The sequence below is a fragment of the Anser cygnoides genome, chromosome 3 (genome assembly GCF_040182565.1).
Source record: "Anser cygnoides isolate HZ-2024a breed goose chromosome 3, Taihu_goose_T2T_genome, whole genome shotgun sequence".
Taxonomy (NCBI): Eukaryota; Metazoa; Chordata; class Aves; order Anseriformes; family Anatidae; genus Anser; species Anser cygnoides.
In genome coordinates this window covers 35,122,989-35,150,111 of record NC_089875.1, presented here as the reverse complement: position 1 = coordinate 35,150,111, position 27,123 = coordinate 35,122,989, and the positions used below count along the sequence as shown (strand labels likewise).

Here is a 27,123-nt window from a genome sequence, read left to right as displayed (position 1 = left end):
TTCCATGGACAAAGTATGCTTCAAATCAGCCACAACCAAATACACTTGCCAAGTGCCTTGTCTCTCTTGCCATGCAGAAGTGATTTTTCTTAAAAGAAGAAAAAGAGATTCCTTAATCTCGGTATCCTTTTAAAAAAGAAAATGTAACTCTAAAATAAGGATGGAATAACTGTTTTGCTTAAAAAATACTAAAATAATATTAAAAGCTGAAGAAAATTAGGGGTCCCTCCCAGCACTCCAGTCTCCTTGGTATGGTACAGTTCATTCTGAAGGTTCCAAAAACCTAACAGAAAGTCAAGCACATACCAGGGAAATGCAACTTGTATTTATACAAAAAATAAGCACACAGGAAATTCTACAAAGCTACAGAAATGGCTAGCTGTATGTCTGCACTGAAGTCTAGACCCACAAAACAGCTTTGGCTGTATCAGTGTAGCATTCCTTCAGCTTTTTTTAATGCAAAAAAATTATCCATAGACTAACGTTTTTTCTCATTTTCCACTCTTTCATGGGTTCCCCTTGCAGAAGCTGTAATGTTCCTTTTGAGTTTTACAACGGGTTTTCTTTTAACACAGACACAGAACGTAATTCAAACTGGAGAGTCATGGTGCATACTCTCCTCTGAATTTCTTCTGTTTTGTCTCATTACACTCCCTCGCTTCGATTGTTCAATTTTGTGATAAGGTTGAAGAACTCTCTGGGCTTCACTGCAAAAATCCATATCGGTCATAAGAGTTAATGAATGTTTTCAGTTCCTTGTTAGTCTGTGTGAAAGAGAGCATCTTTGAAATGCTTAAGCAGAATGATTTTCTTTAGAAACAATAATGACAAGTGTTAAAAAAGTATCGAAAGAGGAATGTAGAAAATCAGATATTAATGATTCATTTATTTTTGGAGCCACTAGAATCTGTAAGTTTTCCTTGAAGACAAGTAATGTAACTTGTTTTGTTCATTTATTAGCATGCCGTTTCTCCTCATCCACATTATTTTTGTGCTTTCATTTCAAATTAGTATCATAGCAAATAACTTAATTCTAAAAGTCAAATATATACAAAAGTTTGACAAAAAAAAAACCACAACGTAATGCAGTGTAAACATGTTGTTCTGCCCAAGCAGAACAAGTTTATTATATTTGTCTGAGACAATAATAATATCACCTTTTCAGGTGTGTTTAAGCATACTAAACACGTGGCATGGAAGGCCAGAAGAGAAATGGAATCCCCAAACATCAAGTTTTTTGCAGGTGAGCATTTCTTCTTTCTCTTCAGTGATCTGTCCATCCTAAGAGTTTCTCTTCTCGTGCTTTTAAACCAGAATTTTCTTTCTCAAATAAGCATAAAGAAAAGTCCAGAAAATGTGCTATTGTGACATCTCTTTTCTGTCACTGGTAGCAGCAGTTTCATCTGAAATTGTCTAGGCCATATTTTTCAAATGGACTTGAGCTTGGTCCACCTACGTATCAGGTCAACAAGCAAGGTCTGATCCAGAAGCTGTGTTAATAAGAGTTGCTATCTAGAAGGTTAAAAGCTGCCAAAATCAGCCTGATTTCCAAGGAGTCCAGACCACGGGAGAACAAATTTGCATCAGATTCATGAATGAGGGTAGATGCATCTACACACTAGTCTTCAGTGAACAGTGAAGGAACTGTGGGGAAGTTCGTAAAAGTTAGATGTCATTTAAATGTGCTGTTGTTACAAGGATGAAATTAATATGTTGGGTATGTCCAGCACTGAGTCATTCTCCGTGCCTCTTTAAGATGGATTTTTTTCTTCCTCATGTAAACATCCTTTCATTGTACCAGCAGCTGTGGTGGGTTCTTTATTTACTTACATCCAGGCAGTTACATTTAGGAGCTATAATCGGACTATACAAAACAGTAACATGAATTTGTCAGGACCTACACTGAAAATTCATAACATACAAAACTCCCAGGCCGTGTCCTTGTTCAAACATTTTCTTTTATCTGTAAATGATTATGGTGCTGCAAGGTGGAGAAAAGCTGCCTTCCTCCTCCCTGTATTTAACATGAGAAGTAGAAGTTTTGTGATGGATATTTAAATCTCTTTCTAGGTGTTGTTTATACTGCATTAGTAGTTTTCAAGTTGCACAGCAATATATAAGCACATATATTGCCCTTTACATTTGTACTGATAACGTAACAAAATACGTAGCTATTTAAGACAGCCGTCATGCATTGCAGGTGATTTTGGTATTCCGGGGCAGTAGCTACACACTTCCAGATTTTTAACTCGGGGGATTCACCACCACAGACAAAAAAAGCTTATGTAGGCTTATCTTACCACAGAGTTTCTGTTGGAGATGTAATCTGCAATGATCTTCATTACCCAGAGACCCTATTCAGTTGTATTGAGACCTTGCTTTTGTAAACAACTTTAGTAAAGCCAATCCTGAAACTTAGCAGTTCTAAAGCCTGCCATGCGGATGACTCTGAGGAACGTGTAGTAAGTACTGCAGTCTGACTTCACTCAACCATTCTTTAGCTTTAGTTGTACTGGATGCCATTTTCTCAGTAACAGTTCTTTGAAACATCAAAATTTGCCAGAAATCATTTGTTTACTGCTATAAAAATCTACAGTTCTGTCTTCTCAGAACAATAATAAATCATCAAGTCTTAGTTTGTCTTTTAAGCTCTTTGCAAGCTATGCTGGTGAAACAGCAGTGTATTCCTGTAGATCATACCTGTTATTGGTGACTGAGAAGATTTTACTCATTTTCTTCACCTGTTCTTTCTTCAGTTACAAACTGCTCCCTAGCATCAAGTTTTACCAGTTAGTTCCTCTAGGTAAATTGGAGTACTGACTTATTTGATCTTTAACGATGGGCTTTTGATTGCAAAAACCTATTTATGAGGAACTTCAAGACTTTGCTGAAGAGGTTCCTAGAGCAGTAAGCTTCCAAGTTGAATGACCCAAGAAGTCTTTATAAGATCAGCTGTTACCAATGTTCTTAAGTTCATGTTAGGGTTTTATGTGCCGGTTATTTTGGCAAGATCCATGTAATTACTGTACAAACTGATCCAGTTGGTTGCATGGTGCTTTGCCGCCTTGTTTTTGACAGCGTGACAAGCCACTTCACATTACTTAAAACACATCAAAACAGCTATATAGTACTTGATTCTGATTATTGCTGTGATTGGGCAGGAATACGTTGCTGGTAACAACAAAAAATAGAGGTGTGTGCTAGCAAGCTATCAACTCAAAAGCACGTAGTCATTTGATTGACTGAGTTGTCATGTGAAGCAATATCTCACTTACTACATGGAGAAATCTAGACCTTTGGACTTCTCTTAGTTTTCTCCTAAGGTGGCCAGTGGAGGTTGCTCTGGTGGGTGGCATCCCTGCCCATGGCAGGGGGGTTGGAACAAGATGATTTTTGAGGTCCCTTCCAACCCGAGCCATTCTATGATCATACTATAGCAAGCAAAAGATCCAAGTGTGCAGAAAGCATGCTACGTGCCTGAAAGTAGCTGGCTAGTTTTATGTCTATTTGTAAAATAGAAATACCACCCCATTTTTTTTTTTGAAAGACAACTCCACTGGCCACATTAGGAGAAAACTAAAATAAGTCCAAAGGTCTAGATTTCTCTTTCATTATTATTCCGTATAATAAAGACAATCCTTATAAAAACATTTTGAAAGACTGCTCTGACTGCATGCTCTAATAAAGAACAGTGGCTGGTGGCCACTGTGAGATAGCAGTATAGTGTACGAAAAAGCCTTGCAAGTACATTTAAGTTTTGATGTTTTATGTAATACCTCTCTATAAAAACAACATTTAGGGAACAGGAACTCTGATTTTTGTTTTGCCAGGTACTGTAGTTTTCCACAGAGCCATATAATTAGCATTTGGAAATGAGTGCAAAGCATAGTGCCAATTAAGATAGCTTTCACAGGTATAACAGACTCAGTTATGTCTGTGAAACAGCTAAAACTCTTTAGTGAAACACAGTCTGCCGCATTTATGGTCTGCCACCAATCCTCACTTTGGTTCTTGGCTTACATATATGAGTCTTAGTAATAAATTCTGGAGGTCATATAGGGTGAGTTACAGGCCAGGTTTAGTCTTGTAGATTGATGTTTTTGTGGCTCTAAAAGGTGATTTCATTTTCTTCAAGACTTCTAGATAGCCTTGGCACACCAGAAAAGAAACACAATCCAGTAGGCAGGTTCTTCAAAATGCTCTTTACAGACAGTATTCCTGTTGGTCATGTCTTGAAGAGTGGCTATTGATTGTCCAAAGTCCGTGAGGAATAAATCTGAAGAGGCTTAAAGTGTAGCTATTCTGTCTTCAGTAACAATCAGTGTTAAAATTAGTCCTGAATTTATCAGGATATACTAAGTTATGCTAATTGACTAAACAGCCCTTAATGTTTTCAGCTTTATGCCATAGAAATGCGTTGAGCAATAAGCACATATATAAAGCAAAACAAAAACTTGCAGTGACTTTTTCAGGGTCCCTGTGGCACTTTCTCAATTTATTACTTGGAGCAATAGTTTCATAGTACAAGGTACATATTCTGTTCCACATCCTAGAAGACTGTACAGTTTCTGTTTCAGCATAGTACAACTGCAGACCTGGACTTCAGCAGAAGAGATTTCAACTTGTTCAGGAATCAGCTTTAGAGAGCTGGTTATCAGACCCCTAATGGTTCAAGAACGGTCTACTCCAGTGTGTGGAAGTTGAGCAAGAGCAGTAAAAAGCCAGCATGGGTAAATAAGGAACTCCTGCCTAAGCTCAACTGCAAAAAGGAAGTCCACAGAAGGTGTGGGAAATGGGAAATTTTGATTAAGTACTAGGAAAAACTTTTTCACTGTGAGGGTGATCAAAGACTAGGATAGGTGAGGTGTCCAAGAGAAATTGTGGAATTTCCATCCTTGGAGATCTTAATGTTTGCTCTCCCTACAAGGGACAAATAGGACTTGGAGATCTAAGCTGTAGTTCCTTACATAGTGTAACTTTCCCAAGATTCAACTTTGTAATCAAGAGATGAATTGAAGTTTGGAATGATAAAACTGATGTAGAAAGGTATTAGGAAACCGCATTTTTAATGAAGTACTTTTTCTTAGATTAGTATGCTAGATTTGGTTATTAGAAATCTCATACGGCATTTAAACTTAACATGCTAACATTTTTTAGAGCTTGAGATTGAAAATAGTAAGAAAGCTGTTGGAAGTGGTCCCCCCCACATACTGGGAGAAAAAAACACTTTGTAGCTTTTAAATAGAAAACAGCTGGAGGACTAAATAAATTGCTTGGAAAGAATCAAGTACTACATGTTTTTTCTGGCTCAAAGATTAAACTATTGTCAGACCACCCAAAATGCTCCTGCAATTAACTTTTCTGACCCAAATGAAACTGGAAAATTGGTTTAGAGTTTCTCATTCATTACAATTATAATACAGAGTAACAACTGCTTATTAAGGCTAAGAAAGTACAATGCTGCATAGTGTCAAATTTCTCTACCACAGCTATTTAAAAATTATATATTTAAAGTATAAAATTCAAAAAAGCAACACCCAACTAGTTCCAGACACATGTAAAGGCCACAGATCGCTCAAACTCCCCAGGTGTCTCAAGTCTTGGACCTGAAATACTCTACATGGGCTTTGAATGTGTACATTACTCCTCTGCCTTTTAGTGTCGTAAATGACCTCTTTCTTGCTGGGACCTGATTTGTGAGGAACATTTTTTTCTATTTGACTGTATTTCTCTGCACTTTAATTTTTTGCTGTAATGCAAAATAGCCACGGCTGCTGCTAGTCCAGTATATGGCAGGCAAGGGAGACAATGTGTAGTTCTCCATCTCAGCTCAAAGGGCGATATGAGTTCACATTTCTCACTGCACAAGCATGTGCCCTATCCATCAGGGTAAAGGGCCAGATGGCCCTTCTGTACTACAGTTAAGTCACATCAACTACACAATTACAAACAGAGAGCATCATGGCACCAAGAGAAATAAGGATGTGGTTCTGTGAGGTGATGGTGGGATTAACCTGGGTCATTCACTTGCTTCTTGGCTGTTGCTTTAAAATGACTTACTTGTTTGGCATTGCATCTGTCTAGTGAATAAACACGGCAGAGAGAGGATGGAAAACTGGAATGTTTTTATGCTGGCGTTGCTACAAGAGAAAATCTGAGAGAATGCTGCTGTTAAACACAGAGCAAAACTAGCTAGTCGTTGGGACACTGCCTTGGTCACTGACGCTGTGTCTATCTGATGTAAACTGCGTGTTCTTCATGTTCCAGGAAAAAGAATGACTCTTGTCATTCATATCCAAATTCACAAGCTGGACTCCTAAATCAGGGGATGGCTCCCAGCTTTAAATTATATCTAGGCTGGAAGAGCAAGCAGCTCTAGAAACAGGTGCCCTTTTTTTTTTTTTTTTAATCTACTGCAATGGATATCTTACATGTACATATGCTGTGTGCTGGAAATGCCATTCTTAGACATACAACAAGAAATGATCAACAACTGTTGACTGAAAACTCAACAAATGCACTTTCACAAAAGGATACAATCAGAAGTCTCCCCCTTTCAATGTTTTCTTCTGCTTGTGTTTGTATTTTTGTTGTTTTTTTTAACTTAGTTTTGTCATTTTCTCAGTGTTTGAACTAAATATACATAGGACTTAAGTTTTAACCATGTAGCAATGGTTTCAGTCTGAAAGCATGGACATTTCCTACTTGCAAGTAGTGTGTATTACAAATGACACTACTTAGTCATAGAAGTGTTTTTGCATATGAGGTAAGCTAAATTAGGCATATTTGAAAAAAAGCAAATGAGTATAGTGTTTTTAATACTTATTTTTCTCTCCTAACAGGTGTTAGTGTCTGTCCAATCCCTAATACTGGTAGCAGAACCATATTTTAATGAACCAGGTTACGAACGTTCAAGAGGTACTCCAAGTGGTACCCAGAGCTCCAGAGAGTATGACGGAAACATACGACAGGCAACAGTCAAGTGGGCAATGCTTGAACAAATCAGAAATCCATCGCCATGTTTTAAGGAGGTAGGTTTTGTGAAGCTAAGTAAACTATATCTTGTTTACATCAGAGTAGTCAAGGAAACTGATCTTGTAAACATTTTTCTTGCAGTGTGTTCCTTTTCACATATGCTTTTTAATACAAGCAAAGAATCATTGTTTAGTGGAGTGTTGAAAGTAATGCAGATACTTGGAAGCATGCCTTGCACGAGATGTCTGTTTTATCCTCTTTAATCCCTGAGGCAGCTGACTATAGAGACTGAAGTGAATAAGGATTTACCTGACTTTACAGATCCCTGGGCAGTGCACAGGAACTGGTGGGACTTAGAGGCAGAAACCTGTAAGGAGGGCTGGCACACAGGTTCATAAAAAGAAGTTCATAGGGGTTGGCTCACTCTTAACGCCAGGTGGTGCCTTTCATATCACAGTGACAACTGTTGGATCAGCCTTACAATTGGGCATTCAGTGTCTCTTAATCAGCTTAGCTAACAGCGAAGTATTTTTCTAAGAAACGTGAATTTGAATCAAGTATTAGGAAACACTTTGGATATGCCAAAACAATGCAAATTGGAAAAATACTTCAAAATGACTTCCAGCCTTCACATTATTCATAAAAGGATCCATAAAAGATATCTATTCCTTTGAAAACAACTTGATAAAACCAATACTAACCTTCACCCATTTGCACTGCCTTAAAAATACTTACTTAAAAGAAACTAAGTTGTTTACGTGCCTGAAAATAGACTACAGCTCACCCGTAGTATTGTAGAATAATTTAGGGACCTCTCTCAATGTCTCTAGTCCAATTCTTTTCTCAGAGCAGCTCCAAACAGATCACAAGGATTTCAGCATACATGGCAAAGGAAAGAAGAGTGGAAGTTACACTAAGAGAATCTGTGTGAATATTAATGCAAACTGGGTGATCAAACATGAGTCATCTCATGGTACTACCAACAAATAGAGAAAAATATATTTTGCTCTAGGTTACTGTAACTACAGCCATTTCTAAGTTGAGGTCGAACTCGTGTGTTTTCCATTGGTTCCTGTGCTTTCCGTTGTTTTCCTGCTAAAATATGGAAAAAGTAAAACTATTTCAGGATTATTCACACTGCTAAGTGTGATATCTGAGTAAGAAAACAGTCTCCTGTCTCTTTCTTGCTGTTGATTTTAAAAAAAAAAAAAAATCCTTTGGGATGTAAAAAAAAAATTTCCATTTAAACTACCGTGTCTTATGGCATGAGAAAACAAACATTTAACCTGCATACCAGCAGTTAAATATTTTTTTTCTCCAGGTGCTTTTAGGCACATTTCTTTAGGATAGTATGATGAAATCCTCAAGATAGCGAGAAGAAACATGAAGCTATGATAGATAACTTATATGAGGAAAAGTTCAAGGCTAAGATAGCTTGCTTTTGTGTTAAAAAACACAGTCGTGCTAGCTTAAGCATGGAGTCTGACCTAGTGCTTTATCAACTCATGAAAATTCCAATAATGTTTCTGTGAATACGTATTCCTTATCATTATGAAAAGTGGCATTTATTTTTATTGAAAAAAGGGGGGAGGGAAATTGTGCATTGGAAAACATTACTTTTTTTTTTTTCTGATGCAGTAGCTGAATCTGCACCCAAATGAAAATACGACTCTTGAGTATTTTTATCTAAGACTAGCTTGCTGTTAAGATCTCCAGTTTTTTTGTAGGGTTGTGCTAGGAACCTTACCAATTGGATAATCATTCAGTAATACCAATGCAAAGGCATCCCAGAAGCTTAGGTCTCAGAAGGAATTTGCATCCTTCAGCTCTTACTACCTTTTGCCTTCACAAATCTGAGCTGTCTTCCCTTTGGTGTCTTAAATGACAAGTAGGCTCAGGGGATCTGAAGTGCCAGTCTGTGGGAGTTCTTCCAAACTCCATTAAGGATACAAGGAATGCATCCAGAATTGAAGTCTGTCGTGCTTTCAATATGCAGTTTTTCTTTAGACAAATAGCTACATTCTCTAACCTCTAGAGAGAGAGATGATTTTGTCAATTATGTTGCAATATTGGCAAGAACCCTCTGTGCTCAATAAAATTTCTTTAATTTTATTGTTTCTTCCAACAGGCAGAGTTCTAGAAAGCTGTTAAGACAAAGCCAACACTAAGAAGAATTTCACAACTTTGTGTGATTTGTTGTTTGTTGGTGTTTTGTTTGCTCTTTAAACTATATAGAGGCCAACCTCCACCTCTTGGTTCAATGCTGAATTATCCCCATAGTGTTTTGGTTTTTCTCCTTACATCAATTTGGGTTCACAATCCGTCTTGCAGGTTTTGTACTGTTGAAGTATATGGTTCTTAGATAACAATATTATGTTGTTTCATCCTGAATCTTTTCTTGCAGGTCATTCACAAACATTTTTACTTGAAAAGAGTGGAGATCATGGCTCAGTGTGAGGAGTGGATAGCAGACATACAGCAGTACAGCAGTGACAAGCGGGTAGGCAGGACCATGTCCCATCATGCAGCAGCTCTTAAGGTGAGACTTGCTTTTAGAATTTTGTTCTGTAAACCAAGACCACAACTGTTGATGAAACTGCATAGCAGCCGAGTTTTATAATAACAGTGATTTAAAACCAAACAACAACAAAAAACACTAACAACTTCAAAATGTGTAAACAAACTGAAGTTTGATGACTGTCATGAGATAAAGTGAATATGCAGGCCCCTTTGTTGGTATTTTTTTCTACAAGATTTTTCTTTAGTTCCTATCCTACCTATTTTTCCTGTAAATACTTATGTAAGATATAAAGGGTTGATTTTTAAGAATTGGCTTGCTTTTTGTTTATGATAAAATTGTTGTACATGTAACCTTCGCTACAAGTAGAGCTTACTTCCTGGCCAGAAAACAAACTTTTGGGATAGATAAGCACAGTTATTAAACCATGATCCATTACTTTATGCATTATCCTTTATGTTTTATCCTGTGTTCTAAAAAGTTTTATCAATATAGTTGTAATTATTTAAAAGTTTTCCTCCTTCCTAGCCAAGTATTATCAGTTGTGTATTTTGTGTCTTCCACGTGGACAACAGACCTATATACAAACTTCTTTTCATGTAATTAAAATTGTAATTTTGATTTTTTTTCCTTCCCTTGAGGAATAAGAAAAATTGTTAAGATTTCTTTTTGCTATTGCTATACCTTGTGTCCTTTGAATATGGCTGGTCTTCAACATGGAGTTACTGTGAGTTACTGGAGTTACTCTGATCACAGAGCATAGATGTAACTCAACTGCAAGTGAAATAGCATAACATTTATACTGATAAACTTATTTGCTACAGTTCTGTTTGCTGCCTTGAATTTGTCCCCAATAGCACCTGCTGGCTACTGGCAGTATAAAGAAAGTATCAATCCAGAAAGGCAGAGAACTATGAGAAAAGATTATCCAAGCAGTGAAACAATACATTGAAACCCTTTCTACTTGCTCCTTTTGTTGCCTTCTATTCTCTAACACTGTGAAAAGCAATGTTTTAACTTTGCTCTTCAGCACTGATTTCTTTTTTGTATATTCAGCGTCACACAGCTCAGTTGCGGGAAGAACTTCTAAAACTTCCCTGTCCTGAAGGACTGGATCCAGATACTGATGACTCCACAGAAAAATGCAGTGCCACAACAAGTTCAGAGGAGACGATGTTGCACGAACAGGTTAAACCCAGCAGCAGTAAAGATATCCCCCCTGATTTCAAGTTATGAGTTGCATTGACATGGACTTTCTAGACACAAAGGCTTTGAAGCACAAGCCAAATATGTCAATATTTGTATGTAAGAAGCTAATTATGTAATAGGCAATGAAATTGAAACTATACTATGCCCTTAAGGATATACAGTTTAATTCAAGATGATCTTTTATTTACCTGTACAAGAGTGTAAACTTTTTTGTGCTTTTATTTTTCAATTGTGAGAACCACTGATTGGTATGTTTAAAAAGTTATGTATACAAGAAATGGATAAATCACTGATATATAAGGGAAACTACCTTAGGAAAGAATGTTTACTGAATGTTTATTATTTTTTTTTACTTGTAGAGTGAGGGCGGTTGTAACAAAGAATATATATTGGTCATTCTTACAGCTACTATTTAAAGTCAGAAAATTTTCACTGAATTTGATAGATTTTACGTTTGGCCATATATTCATGCTCATATTTGATTCTAAAGAAAACCTCCTGTATACTTCAATAAAAGTTAAATGGACATGATCCCTCTTTTATGATTTACTGGTACATTTTTTAAATAAACTGCCATAAAATACGTTATAGCTGAAAACTTGCACTTGTATGACTGAATTCATTACAGTCAACGTATTTAATTTTATGCTTACTAATTCTAAAATGCAGACGAAATAAATGCACATGGTTTTACCTCATGCCAAAATCTGGACTTCTGAATTCATCTTTTGTTTAGCTAATTTATGCAAACTAACAGTATTCTAAATTTCTTAAGGGCTATTCTGGAACAAAGTCTTTTCTGTTGAAATGTCTGATTTTTACATAATGACTGTACTTTAAGTACTGACAGGGGCTAATGACATGCCATGCAGCAATCTTACCGTGCTGTAGTTCCTACTGTACAGGCTTAGTTCCGATTTTATACTTGCAGCCACGGGTCCCTACCTAAAAAGAGTGAGGGATTTGGTTGATTCAATTATCGAGTCTCGCTTTTAACATAACATGCATTACTATCACTGTTAATTTTTAAGTAGTCCTTGAAGGACTAAAAAGTTCATACTGGTATTACCTCAGACTAATGATCTGTTGTATTATTAATACTATAAATCAGGCAAAAAAAATCTTTTTTTGTTTTCTATTTGTTCTTTGTTTATAAGTATCACGCTGGAATTTTTTCACTTTTTGTTTTACAATGTATTATTTCTAATCATTAAAAGTGGCACCAACTGAGGTCGTGTTCTTATGCTGGTGGTTAAAAGACGTGAATAGTTCTGACCAAAGTACAATTTTTCTGTTTTGTTCATATAGTGTGTTATTCCAAGGCCTAACCTGATATCACATACCTTTCAAAACAGCAACTTACACATTTCTTTGTTACTTCAGGGACTCCTTAGAAAGCAAAACAAGCAGTTCTGTGCCATACGTTTATAAAACAGTTTATGCTACATAGTCAACATGTTAGACCTTTATCAGTGTTAAAACAGCGCTGCAGATCTCTAGATTGGTTTTTATTTACTACTACTACTGTACAAAGGGACTGTGATATTCTTGTAAAGGCTCCAAAAGCAAAATTACCCACTAACTTGCAACTATATTTAAGTTGGTAGATTCCATTAAAGCTCTTCATTTAGTACTTAAACTCTTTTTATAAAATCCTGGCACTTGTACCAAAAAGAAACGTCCAGTATAAGATTCCCCCTTATACTTAAAGATGTTTTTTAATCATTAAAAAACCCACTAGAATAAAAAAAATACCTAGCTTGCATTGATCAGCCATTAATAGGGCAGATAACATGCTTGTATCATTTTCTCTAGGCTGTATTTATGGGACCAAAGCAATGCTAATGTGCAGTCACTGCTGTTTACATCTGCCTAATTAAACAGCTGCATGGGAAATTAAACTCTAATTTGTATCCACATACCAACTTTTTTGCTCCAGCCTTAGTGCTGTAGAGCAATATGGTACCAAATTAATTCACTGATTCAATCCTTAATAACTTGCAAATATGTGAGTAAACTGTAATCCTGACAACAGATGCCAAATAGGTATTTTCAGATATATATATTTTTTTTTAGGTATAACACAGGGTAGCTACATCACTTTGCAGTAAAATCTTACTAAATTCTGAGGCATGTTGACAACAGACATGGCTAGTTCTCATACCTCTCAAAACATCAATTCAGGCACTTCTGTGTTACTTCAGGGAATCCTTAAAAAGCAAAGCAAGCATTTTTTAACCATTTACCCTAATCATTTACCATCAAATTCAGTAGAAGCCTGTATGGGTCGAGTTCAGTGCGATGGTTAGAAATTGCGACTTGTTTTTATGATGCTTTCTTCTAGAAAATCTGGAAAAAAAGAAGTTAAATACATTCAAAAGCATAAAAGGCAAACTGCTAATCGGAGCTTTATGGAATTTTGCCCCTTGTTTGGTACTACCATAGGCCCGATTCACCACTGACCCCCTTCCCGTGCTGTGCAGTGTGCTATCATGCACTGTCACCAGCAATGGGAACGCCTGTAGCCATCTTCCAAAGGAAGCGCACCCCGTGTCACAGCCCATAGTCCTTCCTGCAGTGTCACAGGCCAGCACTAACACCAAGCTTCTCGCTGACTGACTCCATCTCCGCTATCTACCAAGGAGGGAACAGTGCAACAGCCACCAGTGAGATCCCGCACACTGAGAGAGCAAACCAGTCGGTACAGTCATCGCTAGACATAAAGCACTTCTATTTTGCAGCTGTAGACACAGTACAATTTGCATACACCCATGAACGCTACCTCTGCAAGATGTGCTTCCTTTGAATGGAAGGTGTGCTCTACCTGTGTGGATTGATGCTCTTCTGTAATTCTACCACACCCGTGTAAGAAGGAAAAAAAATAAATCCAGAGACAACACCCAAGAAAACCCAACAGAAGATAGATATGAGAATGCTGTGCACAACTTCACATTTCACTCCGATAATTACATTTTAGCTGTTTAGGTACTAAGAGAATAAAGTATGGATGAATATAACCTGTCTGGGGCTATGTCAGCCTGCGTGGTGGTTGGTTTTCCTGTTGCTTTTTGTGCTCTCTGCCTCTCACTTAAGTTCAAGGTAGAGATTGTGCACCTGTCAAGGAGATGACGTTGCAGGAGGTAAAAATTGTTCCAGCCCAGGTAAGGCACTGGACTACTGATAGCGGGTAGAGAGCTTAAATGTGGGCCTGTAATCAGAACTGTAGTTGAATAATGAGCTATTAAACAGCAGTAGAGCTTCAATTCTTTACTTGGAAAAAATAAGGAAGCTCCCACACAATACAGTAAAGAAATATACCAAGCAGAGGTTAAATTGGCTAAAACCATCATAAATAATGTAGTATATCAAATATAGCACTCAGGTTCTGGCAGGAACCACAATGTTCGGAAAACATGGCTCCAATACAGTATTTTGTCCCCTGCACTGTGCAATTTATACATAGGATGCTTATTAGGGGAGCTTTTCTTCCCCAGCACTTCTGCTGTTACATAAACCATGTTCTATTTTACATCCTCAGGCAAATGACTTGATAGGCGAACCACCATATTATTAATTTACTTTGTTTACCTGTAAGTATCTGAACAAAAATCCAGCTGACCTACATTTAAGCCAGGACTACACTATGTTGTGCCATTCCCTCTAAAGAAAAATTATTTAGGCTTAGGTTTTTACCTGGAGTTGCTCTGGCTTGTCTGTCATTTTCTCCTCCACGCTGCCTGTGTATTAGTGGATTTTAGAAGTGTTCTTTTCTTCTGTCCCCAGAAGCCAGTCACCATCATGTGGACTCACCTCCCTGGACTGTCATCTCCCTGTAGATAGAAGGATTTTTCAATGGAAAGGAGACTAAGATTTACATTTTTCTTAACCTAAGGAACAAGCATAAGGCACATATGCCATTTCAGATATATGCACTCAATTTATTACTTTTATCACATATATATGCATGTATATACTTATACCTACATTATGTTAGGCAGTTATTTGTGATAGAAAAACAGTTTTCTGAGCATTTTCCCTCTCTTTTCCCATAAATGCTCTTAACATAAGGAGAAAGGCTCAGGCATTTATATTGAAACAGGAGCTTTCTAAAGTACATTAAGCTGAATGTTGTAAAAGTAATTTCCATATTTACTAAAACAAATCGTAGGTAAAAACATTTCATTCTCCGTAGATTTTGTTCGTGCCACTGTTTTATTCTCTGGAACACAGGTGTAGAAAATATAATATCTACCCACTGAATTACTACAGTAGAGCTCCAAAATAATCTCACCACTGCCTCTGTTTCTAATAAAGGTTCAAAGAAAACAAGTTCCAATATACAATGCTCTATCTCGATTAAGAGGGTTCTGCATGTTGTGACCTGTCATCTTTACAGGCAATAACCTCTAATCCTCTATGCTTTTTGCCTCAGAAGCAACTTTTTGGCCTTTGAGAAGTGCTAACCTGGTCTACTCACCTCTCTAGCTATATTAATTCTACTCCTTTACATTAAAATTATGCATAAGATCTGTATCATTTGATGATCTCATCCTCAAATGTCTAGAGAGAGTATTAATGCTAGAGCTGGTAACACTTCTCTAACTCATACAGCAAAATCTTGTATTTAAGGTTGTCCAGGTAAAAATCTGGAAAGGAAAGAGACAGATTTCTGCTTCTGATGATAACTGAATTAATCTAAGGAACCAGTGCAACAGAGCCCTAAGAAAAAAAAAATCTCTGGGGAGTAAGAAAACACAAGTTTTTGTCACCTTCTAAGATATTCAGAAATGAGATAACCACGGTGAGACTTGCACACAAGTTAAATCTTGACAGCAATGCTCAAAACTATCCTTATACCAAATATATGCTTACAAAAACAAACAAGTAGGTTCATCTACTGAGGTTGCTAGAGCAATGAGTCAGATGTGCCTTTATATGAGGAAAAGAATTAAACCTCATCAGGAATGGCAGAACTGACATTCTGAAAAACTTCAAAGCCGTTTGCACTTCTTACTGGTTCTCAAAGCTCCTACCATAGCTCCCTGTGTTACGGTATAAAAACCTGGGCATGCTTTCCAACACGTTCCCAGTGTTGTGCTCCATACTGCCACCTTAAGCACTTGCTGCATTTTTTTCCTATTTGCCCTGGACCTCCAGTCATCATTCTCTTCCTCTCCTCCTGCCCCAGCTCAGCAGCTACGCACCAAGCCTTCTGTGGTTCTTCAACTCTTTGCATAAAGCAAACGGGTATAAAAGCAACCAGATCCCACATCCCCAACAGCAAACAGAGGAACACAGTTTTAAAAAAATTAAAAGTATCCCTCCCAACGACAAAATTAAAGAAAACTAAAATCTCATAATTAAAAAAAAATCCCTTTGCCATCTTTATAGAATGCCTCTGATGCTTCATTAAATATTTTCTCATTTAGCAGAGCAAATGGGAAAAACGTGGTTTTTTTTTCTTTTTTTCCCCCCATTTTTTCCATTTTCTTTCAGATGTTTAAACAAGTGTGTCATTCAGGGAAAAAAAAAAACAAAAAAAACAACACCAACAACAAAAATGTCTAACACCGTGCTCCTAGATAATGATTTAGAAGTCTCCAGAACTTCTGTTCTCTCACCTTGAGATTACAAGCTAGTTTTCAGATACCGAAAACCTTTGCGCTTAATATAAATTAACAATAACCATACCGATGGTAACTTCCCAGACAGCACACCTTCTGTCTGTCCAATTTCCTTTGTTAGAAACCACTGGTAATAATAATTGTTTCTAGTTACCATTTTAAGCAGGTTATGAGAGGGTAGCAATGAGCCCGACACCTCACAGCCGTACAGCACAGCTCTTAGGCTGGAGTATGAGGGCATGTCTTTAACGGCATGAGGGGTACCGGTACGGTTCGTTTAGGACATAATGAGGCCGTCATCGTTACACACTCACAGCCAGCCTAGCCAAGGCTAGGCCTGCTCACATTATGGAAGCCAGGGTGCCAGAGCCCTAGGCAGGCTCAATGGGAAGCATCCTCCAAGCCGCGCGTCCCAGCCCACATCCCGGCCCTAGCTACAGTTCAAGCTGTCCTGAAAACCTCGCAGATGTTTGCTGGCAACGTACTGAGCAATGGTTCAAGAGGAGACAGTGGTGGCACTGCAGATCAAAGACTAACACCAACAGCAGGATTGCTGAAAAGGAAATAGTAGCTCTGCCAACTGGAGCCATGCTCTCTGCTCCCAGGTTGTCACTGCAAATCTCTGCTGGGTTTCCAGGCAGTTTCAGTGAAATTTGTTGCAAAATACAAAATTCACAGGGGCTGGTCCTCAGATCACCAGAAGTCACAAGAGAAATCATACAACCATCTGGCTGACTGAATTTTGCCATAGCATGTGGGCTTCTGGGCAAGTCCCAGAGCATTGCAGAAACCTCAGACCAGGAAAAAAAGAAGTTCTTCTGGATTCAATTCAACACATCTCCTGTCTGCCTCTTGGTCACTGAAGGCAACAGAGTGTGCAGCCAGGTCGCACAGACTCTGAAACACCTGCTGTCATGTGGCTCCCTGGGAGGCTTTAAACATTAGCAACACGATGGGTTTAATAGAGACCACCTGATTCACGTGGCTGAACAGGGAAGGCAAGGGGGGAAAATTAGATCCAAGTGATGATTTAGCTCAATACAGACTTCACTCTGGCTTAAAAAACAAATGAACAAAAATAAATAAATAAATAAAAGCTACACATGCACACTCGGTCACAAACAATTGCTGTTGATGAAGCAAATGGAGACTGAAATAAAGGTACTTGAGAACAAAATACCTGTTTGTATCTGCACTGCCTACTGATGTGTTAAACCTCCTTCCACTCTTTTCTAGCTATTCCTCTAAGGAAATCATTCACATTAGAAAACAAATAGCCAGATGAACAAATGACACACAGCGGGGAACTGAACGTCAATAACCACAATCAGAGGAGAACCCAAGCCATTTAAACAAAGAATAGGAGAACAGTACATGGTTCTTGACAAACAGCTATGTAATTCAGGAAAGATGGTTCTATTTGTAGAGCTCTCAGAAGTCTACTCTGCTGGCAGAAATCAATGAAGGGCAGTGCTGAAATTCCAAGACTGGATATAGAGAACTGCAACAGCATCCTGTATTACTGAAGGTTCTAATTCAAGACATGGATTAATCATCTGAATAACAGGGATGCTACGCTTCCCTGTAGTTTCATGCAGCTTCTGATAATGCTGTCTCCTGAAAATGGTAGTCTGACTTGTGTGTGTTTTTGTTACTTTAAATACACTTTTGCTTTTACTTGCAAATTTTCAGAATGCAACAGCAAGTGATTTTCCATTGCCAGGCGTGCCCTCAAAGACAGTTGCCCAGTCAGTGTCACAAAGGACAAACTATAACAGTAAATTCATCCAGTTCTCATTTTCCCCAGCTAGTTCATTTTCCACATTTCAACACGCTGACCTTCTATGCATCAAAGCTCCACTGAGGCGTCAGAACAGCACTCGGTGCCCTGGCATTCATCGCAGCCCGTGACTGTAAGCCCTACCCGCCACAATCTGGGGTCCCGCAGCAAAGCGTGAGCTGTTGTACAGAAATTGTTCTACATCCATTCCCAAATGCTACATCCTGTGACTGATGAAGGGTTTCCATGCAGAGTGAGCTGCCAGCAGTGTTTGCCTCAACCTTTGCTTTCTTTTTATCAGACAGAACTCATGCCATAAGCCTTCTGGAGAAAACACCACTATTTACATTTTTCCTAAGTGTAAGTATTTCCATGCTTAAAAAGCTTTTGCCTTAAAAGTCTTTGGGTTTTCAGTCAGCATATGGAAAGAAAATGCTTTATTTTAATAGTTTAATTCAAGATCAAGAAAATGACTGGTGGCTGAAAAAGCACGAGAGGCTTTTTCTCAACCTGACCATAAACCAGACAAAATGGTAAGTTCTAACTCTAGAAATCTTTAGGCCATAGCCCCCCATTCTCAAACACTCTGGCACTTCAACACACAAGTATTTAAGGGTATATTCAAAAGCATTTAAGCAAACTGGGCTTACCTATTTGTTTCCTTTAGTATAGTTCATTTTCACACTTAGCAATGTGGAAATTACTCTTTCTACAGTAGGAGAACTACCGAAAATCACTTTCAAATCAATCAACCCTGCACAAAAGACCAATTGCCAATCACACAATTCCTGCGTCACCATATATACAAAGGTGCTCTCCAATGATAAGGTGCTAAACTCATCACTTTGCAAAGCTTACTAAAACAGACTGATTTTCTTCAAGCACGTGAATAAGAATACTACATAGCAATTAAGCACAGAAAGCTCCCTGTGCAGTTTCAAAGTATGTCCTCCACCAGGACAAAACACACTGCAGTAATTTTTCTTTTTGTGTGAACATTCATACAGCTACCAGATTTAGTGCAAACAAGAAATACTAACCCTTAAGAACTTTTAATCTTCAGGCTAGAATCCTTCATACCAACGAAAAATCTTTCTGCTCCCAGGAGCTTATTTGCACAGATAAAATAGAAACCAATTCTCTTACCTAAAAATGCTCTTTTTCAGCACAATGCCAAGAAACTGACAGAATATACAATACTTCCAGAGGTTTTACTCAGCATCATTTTCTCATCCTAGCTTACGCCTTTGTATTTAACTTGCTATTTATATAACATTAAGGAAGAAGAGAGTTCTGTGTGAAGATGATAGAAACATTACAAGTGCCATTTCAAGGCACATATCAGGAAAGACGATCTGCTCTTTGCTTTCTCATTAGAACACAGTTTTGCCATTCACATGGCCATCCTGTATACCAAGTCCTCTGCCCAAAGTCAATCGGATCACAGAATCACAGAAATGATGACCAGGAGGGACGGCCAGAGGTGACTGCCTGCTTTTCCCCAGTCTGAGCATCTAGCTCCCTCAATGACTATTCACGGCATATGTGATCGAATACCCCTACAATCCTCAATCCTGAAAATTTAGGCTCTGCTTCAAGCTTATTGTTTTCTCCCTTTTGTCTCTAATCCCTGTTATGTAGCGATGTTACTATGGATACCCCACATTTATAGCTTACTTCAGTTACAAGGTGGAATTTGAACATTTTAACTTACTCAAAACCCAAGCCATTTTACAATAGGTGAAGAAAATGGGGAGGAAAACTGAGTAAAGGTCATGTGTCGCTTTAAAAAGGCTAGCCATTTCCAGCTTCTCTCATAGTTGCAGTAAAACCATCAATCATAATAAACTCATTTTGTCTAAAAGCAGAGGTAATACATTTTTCCATGTAAATCACTTCATTGCCATGACAGAATGATGTCAGAGAGTCTAAATAGGTGATCTCATAAATTTTCCTTTTGGAACACTGTTTAGCACTAAAGGTTACAGCAGGGAGGGGCAGAAAGCAAGGGACATGACTGATGTCAGCTGTTGGTGAGAAAAATTTCATTTTAATTTTCATAAAATGGACCTAAATATGATATTGACATAGGAACACTGTTATAGACTGGGAAAATATATATATGTAACAATATTGGAGCAGTAAGAACCCAACACCTTTCTAGAATAAAATTATTTTTATAAAAAACAATTGCAATAAAAATTAACTCTTAATTGTTTACTATCATTCAGCTACTTAAGGACTATTTTTGAGCAATATTTCTGCAGTTCATGTTTACCATTTGTGCACATATATATTAGTTAAACATTATTTAGTTATAACTAAAATTAGTTCTGCATCTAGTTTGGCTATTGTACCTGTATTGGTACAGGAGAGAAACAGCATTCCCCCCCAGACTACAGCAACAGCAAACAACAAAAACAACCAAACTTGCATGAATTGCAGTTTATACTTTAACAAAACTGTGACTATTTAGTGAAATCCTACAGTAGCATGGGAGAACAAATACGTATGGCCTCATGGAGATGGAAGGACTGTCACAAAACCTAAAAATCAAAGCTGCTACTCCCTGTTTCTTTGTATCAGATCTCTCCGAGTCAAGCTTTGGAAGAAATTACTGATTTTGGTTTGATACAAACTATTTTTTTCTATTTGTTCTTTTTTTTTTTTTTCACTTGAGTAACCAAACTGGGGAAAATAGAGGGAAAACTCTGTTTTATGTAGCCTTAATCCCCACTCTTTACTGCAGCAGTGGGTATACTCAATAATCACAGCCCTGCTGGGTAAAGAACAGCAATTCTTCTCTTTCCACACAGTCGATCTAATGAGAGGTGTACTACAGCCCACGCAGACTGGCTGCAATGAGAGAATCAAATCCCCTTTAAAACAGCTATTTCATATACAGACAAATAGAAAGTTGGATAACCCCTCCGCATTTATCCAGCTCTTAAAACGTGTTTCACCGCCTCTAATGAGCACCATGGCTGCAGGGCTGTAGCTCTATCTGCCTCCCAGTCAGCTCCTTTAAGGCCAGCTTTTTGCACAGAGGACATTCACATCTTTTCTTACAAATCAGACACCTCAAAGAAACAAATACCATCCTCCACCACACCTGATCTGGGCAAGAGTGAGCTAACACTTAAAAACATGCACTGGTTCGTTATTTGTTTTCACGTTTAAATTATACTTCAACACCTGACTCCAAAAGAGAAGCAATTTTATCAGGGCTGTTTATTTCTGTTAAATGGTTAGGAAGGACTGATATTTAACGCAAATGCCAAAATCGTCCATTTCATCCTGAAGCACAGTGCACAGCAGTGAGGGCTGGCATGACTCGATCTAACAGATCACTGCTGTGGAAATGGCGATGGCCCACTCTTCCTCACTTCCAAGCTGCACTCCTACAGCTGAGCTGCCAGAGGAGCTCTGGTGCCCTTCTCACCTATGCCACCACTGACAGTGGGATCCCCAGCCTGACGAGACGCTGCCTGTACAAAGAGAAACCTGCCAGGAACCGGAGCCTGCCAAGGAAAAGCTCTCCTTGGCATCAGAGCAGCCTCCAAGGAAGGGGCAGGGGAGTGCAGGTGGAAGCAAGGCAGGTCTCACCACCCTCCCCTCCTGCCCTTTTCAGAGGCCAAGAGCTGTTTGGCCAGCTCAGCTGCTCATGCAAGTGCAGCATCAGCTCTTCTACCTTGCTGATTTTTAAACTCACTCTGTACCTGTCAGTTTCCTTCTCCGTAACACATATATATATATATAGAGAGAGAGAATTTTAATAGATCCTTTAAGAGCTTTGATTCATTGTAACAAGACAGTTTCTCAGTGAATTCAACCTAATCCCTTCACCAGTGATATTTATTCATTTTTATTCAGTTTGGTTAGTTCCCCAATTTTAAATTCCTCTAAACGTGCTCTGAAATTTATATTTTGGGTAAGATGTCCTCGCACCAGGAAAACCTTAGTACATAGTACAGGAAAAAACAACAACACGTCCATCGGCAGTAAAGCATTCTCCTGAATACACACAGGAAACAAAGATAAACCTGCCTTTTTCCCTAAGTCTGCTCTCTGTCCAGGAACCCTTCTGCCTGTCACAGGACACGTCAAAAATAAAAACCACCTCAGAGGAAGTGAATCTTTTAAATCTTTTTTTCCCCTCTTTTCTGCACTTCTCCTTCATGAAGAGATTTATACCTTTCTTTGTATGTGGCTGTAAGCACTGATCATGACAGAAAAGCAAAATCAACTACAATAATTCTGCTTTGTTCTGATAGAGACGATGTGGTGCCTTTCCTTTTGAGGAACTCTGGTAGGTTTCATTGATTTGTCAATATTGATATGGGAGAAGGGAAAGGAAATATATTAATGCGCAATATCAAGTGTTTGGGATTATCTGTAGCTGCACATCGGTTCAAAGACATCTTGGAGGATGCCACCTTAAATGAGAACTCAGTCAGGATCTAGGTAGAATAACTCCCCAAAACGTGGTCTTTATTGCTGACTCTCAAGAGGCACAACACAGCATCAGATCTGAGAAACACTGACTCAAACAAGTATGAATTCCTCTAATAAATTTAAAACTGTAACTCACTGCTCTCAAGTGCTGTTTCCCTGTATAACTCCTTTTATCGATTCACAGATTTTTTCCATTCACTTATCTTACTTTCACCACAAAAAATATTATCAACTTTTCCAATGTTTGCATTATTTTTTCCCTTCTATATTCTCTTTGCTCATGCAAAGCTTGACTTTTTCCTTTAAAAAATGGTCTCTACTGTTAATGTGAGGGCCCCCACTTCAGACTATTTATATAGTGTTTAGTAATTACCTCATACTCAAATGCCTACTTCTCTTACTTTGTACAGCATTTTCTAGGTTAACAAAAGAACTTCACAATTTTCATGAAATCTGTTCTACAGAAATTGTTTTTCAAGCTCTTCATCTTTCTGCCCCTCTTAACAAGAAAATATAAAATGGAATTCAGTAATTGAGAAACAAGGATTCTCCTGAATATGTTAATGTAATGTTTAAGTGATAATGACAAAAGTAACACAAATGAAAAGGGAAATGTACTCAGACATTTTCCATATCACATTCAATTTCAGAACAGACCGCAACTGCCAACCTTGTATTTTTTTTGTAGTTTAAGAAAACCAAGCATTCATACTTTTGTACTCCTCAATGTTGATAAAGGCAGTATATTTTTAAAATTCATACTGAGGCTCATTATCATCTAAAGCCATTGCTAAAAGCTGACAAATTAAACCTGCCAGCTATGGATATATTAAATTCCCCTTAATTCCCTCAACTTACTACATGCTGAAACCCGTTACATTCTTTTTTAAACTCACAGTACTTTTGTGTGCCTGTGTGTCTCACTTTAATCATTTTCTGTCAGATGCACTGCAGCAAGCCAAAGAATACCACTAACCAATTTGCAAAACTGTTGTATGCAGCATCTGCTGAAGTAAAATTTCTCTTTCCTCTGTTTCCACCGCCTCAGCGACTGCACTGCAGAACTGCTCCAACCACTCACCGGTCACAGGTGACAACTTACTGAGACCTTATTGGAAATTTGCAAGGGCACCATCTGCCCTGTACATGTACTTGACCTATCAGGCTAAAACGGTCTTTATTCCAAAGCAACTAAAGAGGTCTTCTGGAGAAAAAGACGTACACAGGGGCTGTATGGGGGAGTGAGTAGGCTTCACTTGCTTGGAAAATTCTTATGCTCTGCAGTGAAACAAAGTAGACTTCAAAACAGAAAGACAGGTATATTGTCTTGGTCAGCCACTGATCCTCTCATCCGGATGTTAACCTCTACCAGCAATGCTGCCAAAACTTATCAGGCTGTTCTTATGGATACTTACATGGTATAAAATGGTACATGTAATAATTATTTTCCTTGACAGTAACAATAATGGATCAAACCTCTTAAATTTTCACCTGCTCCCCTTATTCACCACATCCTGAAGAAGATACTAGAGTTCTTAATATACACATACGTAAATTGGTAGATCCTGATCCCTCACACAACTACCAACATCCATTTCTATTGTCTATTTACCCTTTCCTCCACAAACTCACTCATGCTACCTTTCACAGAGCATTACTGACAAAAGAAAAGAAAATCCTTCCAGGCTTGTCTGCAGTGCCACTTCTCTGTACTCTCTCTCACCAATTTTCAGTATCCACCATGACAGCTTCTGCAACATACTGATTGTATATAGATGGAGGATTTGTAGCAATTTCCATTATTTACTTTGCATCCAGATCTTTTTATTAAAAAAAAGATAAAATCAGACAAGACGCAGCTGTTCACACAGCTGGTTTCTGAAAACAGTATTTTCTCTGCCATTTACTACATTAGCCCTCCATGGCATCTCCAAGTACGTCTTATAACCACCCTATATTCCCATCCGAAACACTGAAAGAGTTTCTGTCAGGCCGCGTAGTGCACTAATAGGCCTTAACAGCCTTAACAGCCCTGACCAGCATCCACTGGGGCCTCCACACACACCTCTCCTTGGGCTCCGATGCTCTATTTATGGCCTGACCAGAGCCACCAGCCTCCCTTGTCACAGTGTTGGTCTCCAGCTCAGCCATGGCCTCGCCCAACCCACGGGCCTGACTTGACGTTGGACCTGCCTCACCACCATGAGCTTGCAGGACGGTCTGGGTGAAGCTGACCACCAACTATGGTTCCGCCTTGCTGGCCTGCTCAGGTACAGCGGGCACGGGGCCCTGGCTGCTGGGGACCCTGCTCTACCCTGCCACCTGGGGGATCCCCTCAGCTCGCGGGCCATAAGTCGCAGCTGGTGCTTACTGTGTCCTGACCATCCTGGGGAAAGGACTTCTAGCCAATGCTTCTCCTCTGATTAAGATTTCTAGGCCCTATTTTAATATACTTCATTAAAAATAAGGAGCTAGCTTTCTGGGCAATGGGTAAGTGAAGTAGTTACTCTGCAGTACTGAATTTAGACTATTAGTTCTCGGTAAATAGGCAAATGTCTTATGCTGAGTTTGTACAGACCCTGCTGTGCCAGTCAGTGTGAGAGGCTAATCCTAATATGGGTAAGTAACAATTCAGCTTTGGAAATTCAGAAAGTAAGGGCCTCATCCTCTGCTTTTGTGAGCTAGAAAAGCATTATTGAAATGTTCCCTATTCAAAAGACTATCCACAAATAGGAAAAATTGCAAGCACTCTTATTATGTGAGCACTCTTTGTTTGTAAGCAAAGCCTGAGCCAGTGGCTCTGAACCGCACTGTCAACATCACAGAAAAAGCTGTCGCTGTTTTCTCACATTCAGTGAATGCAGATGAATCGCTTTTAAGAGAAGTCATTCTTGGTTTTGATTTCATGCTGTAGTTTACTCACAGCTTGAATATTATCCTATGTTGGACTTGCCAAGTTTCTCACATTTGAAATGTACCAGCTGCCAAAATTATACCTAAGACCAATGCCTCACACTATACAGCAATATTTATCAACAAGATGTCTCCTTCGTTTTTCATCTAGTCATTTGAAAAATAGGTCCGAGGTTCACTCACAAAAACTGTAAGAAAATTTAAAGATAGGTGCTCCACATGAGAAATCTGGAAGATTTTTACAAGGGCAGATACCCAACTACAGCAGCACTGAAGCATTTGGTGCAAAAAAAGAGGCTACTACTACATTAGCACAAAAAGAAGTAAGCTTTACGATTAGCATTCTTAAACTTTCTTCTATATTTTACTTTATCTTCTTAAAAAAGATGAAGATGTGTTCATCTTCACACATTATAGAATCTGTAAATTGACTCATAGCTAGGGAAATCATGAAGACTATCTGTAAAAGTACTGGGATATCATTATTTCTAGGAAGTTAACCTTTTCCTGTGTCTCAGACTACTCTTCCATCTTGAATTGTACTGAAACACATACATGGGGACACACGGTCTCACTTCTAGTTCCAGTGAATAGATAAGCATCATTGGAATGATAAAATTTGGGAACAGGGATAGTGGTTTTATTTGTTCATTCATTTATTAAAAGACAGCTAACATCTTCTATTCATATTCAGCAAAAAATTTTTCTATTAATTCTGAACAGCTTTGAGATTCCCACAGTACATCCTTTACAGCAGCTACTTTTGGCCGTGGCTGCTGCTTTTTTGCACTATGAAGGACAAGGAGGAGAAAAGCTTGGCTGGCCTCAAGCCCTTGGTGGGCTCCTTTGGAAGAGAGAGGTTCTTACTGTCACCTACAGTCGCTCTTGCCATGAAAGCTGAATTTCACATTTCTCTTGGGTTAAAATGTGAAGCCACCTACAAGCTGATTTAGGAGTCCTTCAAGACATACAAATGAATAAACTAGTAATAAAGTATTATTTATATTTACTATTATCTATGTTTCTACAGAAAAGCAACAAGACAATGTTTTAAATTTGACTTCATCTATCAGCCCAGCTCTGGTGCCTGAAAGTTTTGTAAATAAATGTTCAAAGGAAACTTAACACTGATTATTTCTGATTGGCTTTAATCCATTACTACTGCTGTAAATTATTGGTCAGCAGTTTTAGTTAAAGTGTGATTTGAAAATAACTTCAAAAAAGGAAATCCTGGCCTCAAACACTCACATGCAGACTGAAGTCCTACCCTCCCTTGTCAGTACTTTTTAAATTGTAACTTATAATTGAGACCTCTTATATAATGAGGAACAAGAATCCCTGAAAGTCACAACTGTTGTCCTGGGTCCAGACAAAGCATTTTAATGTGAAAAGGGAGCAGCCAGTGCTGTTGAACCTGGGAACCACCTGAAAAGTGTCATGTGGCAGCAGCAACTCCAGCAGCAACTTTCAATTTCACTGAAATATATGGTATCTAATGGCAACATTCAGCTGGTCTTCACAATGCTAAGTGTGGAGAGAGAATTTTAAAGGCACTATTTCAATTTTTCTTCATATTTCTTTTTTTTTAACATTTAAATTATCAACTTTATACACCTATCGATGATACTACAAATCTTACTCATAACCTC

General features: G+C 38.4%; 1 protein-coding gene and 1 long non-coding RNA gene across 10 annotated transcripts in view; one reads left to right on the top strand and one right to left on the bottom strand.

The window, feature by feature from the left end:
- The window catches only part of BIRC6 (baculoviral IAP repeat containing 6), a 177,263-nt gene extending 166,030 nt beyond the window's left edge, over positions 1–11,233 (top strand). For all 8 annotated transcript variants that reach the window (XM_066993893.1, XM_066993895.1, XM_048047739.2 and 5 more), the window contains 4 exons: positions 1,166–1,243; positions 6,843–7,031; positions 9,380–9,514; positions 10,550–11,233. In XM_066993893.1, coding sequence (XP_066849994.1) covers positions 1,166–1,243; positions 6,843–7,031; positions 9,380–9,514; positions 10,550–10,729 — 582 coding nt within the window. In that variant the 3' untranslated portion in view covers positions 10,730–11,233. The remainder of the gene's footprint in view (positions 1–1,165; positions 1,244–6,842; positions 7,032–9,379; positions 9,515–10,549) is intronic.
- Positions 9,065–27,123, bottom strand: part of LOC106029560 (uncharacterized) — a 30,533-nt gene continuing 12,474 nt past the window's right edge. The window contains exons 1-5 of one of the 2 annotated variants that reach the window (XR_001203272.3): positions 16,481–16,575; positions 14,396–14,532; positions 12,962–13,051; positions 11,584–11,647; positions 9,065–9,540 (exon numbers count right to left, since the gene is read on the bottom strand). This is a non-coding gene — a long non-coding RNA (uncharacterized lncRNA). Of the gene's footprint in view, positions 9,541–11,583; positions 11,648–12,961; positions 13,052–14,395; positions 14,533–16,480; positions 16,576–27,123 lie in introns of those variants that run through there. The other variant, XR_007158188.2, reaches the window with a different exon arrangement.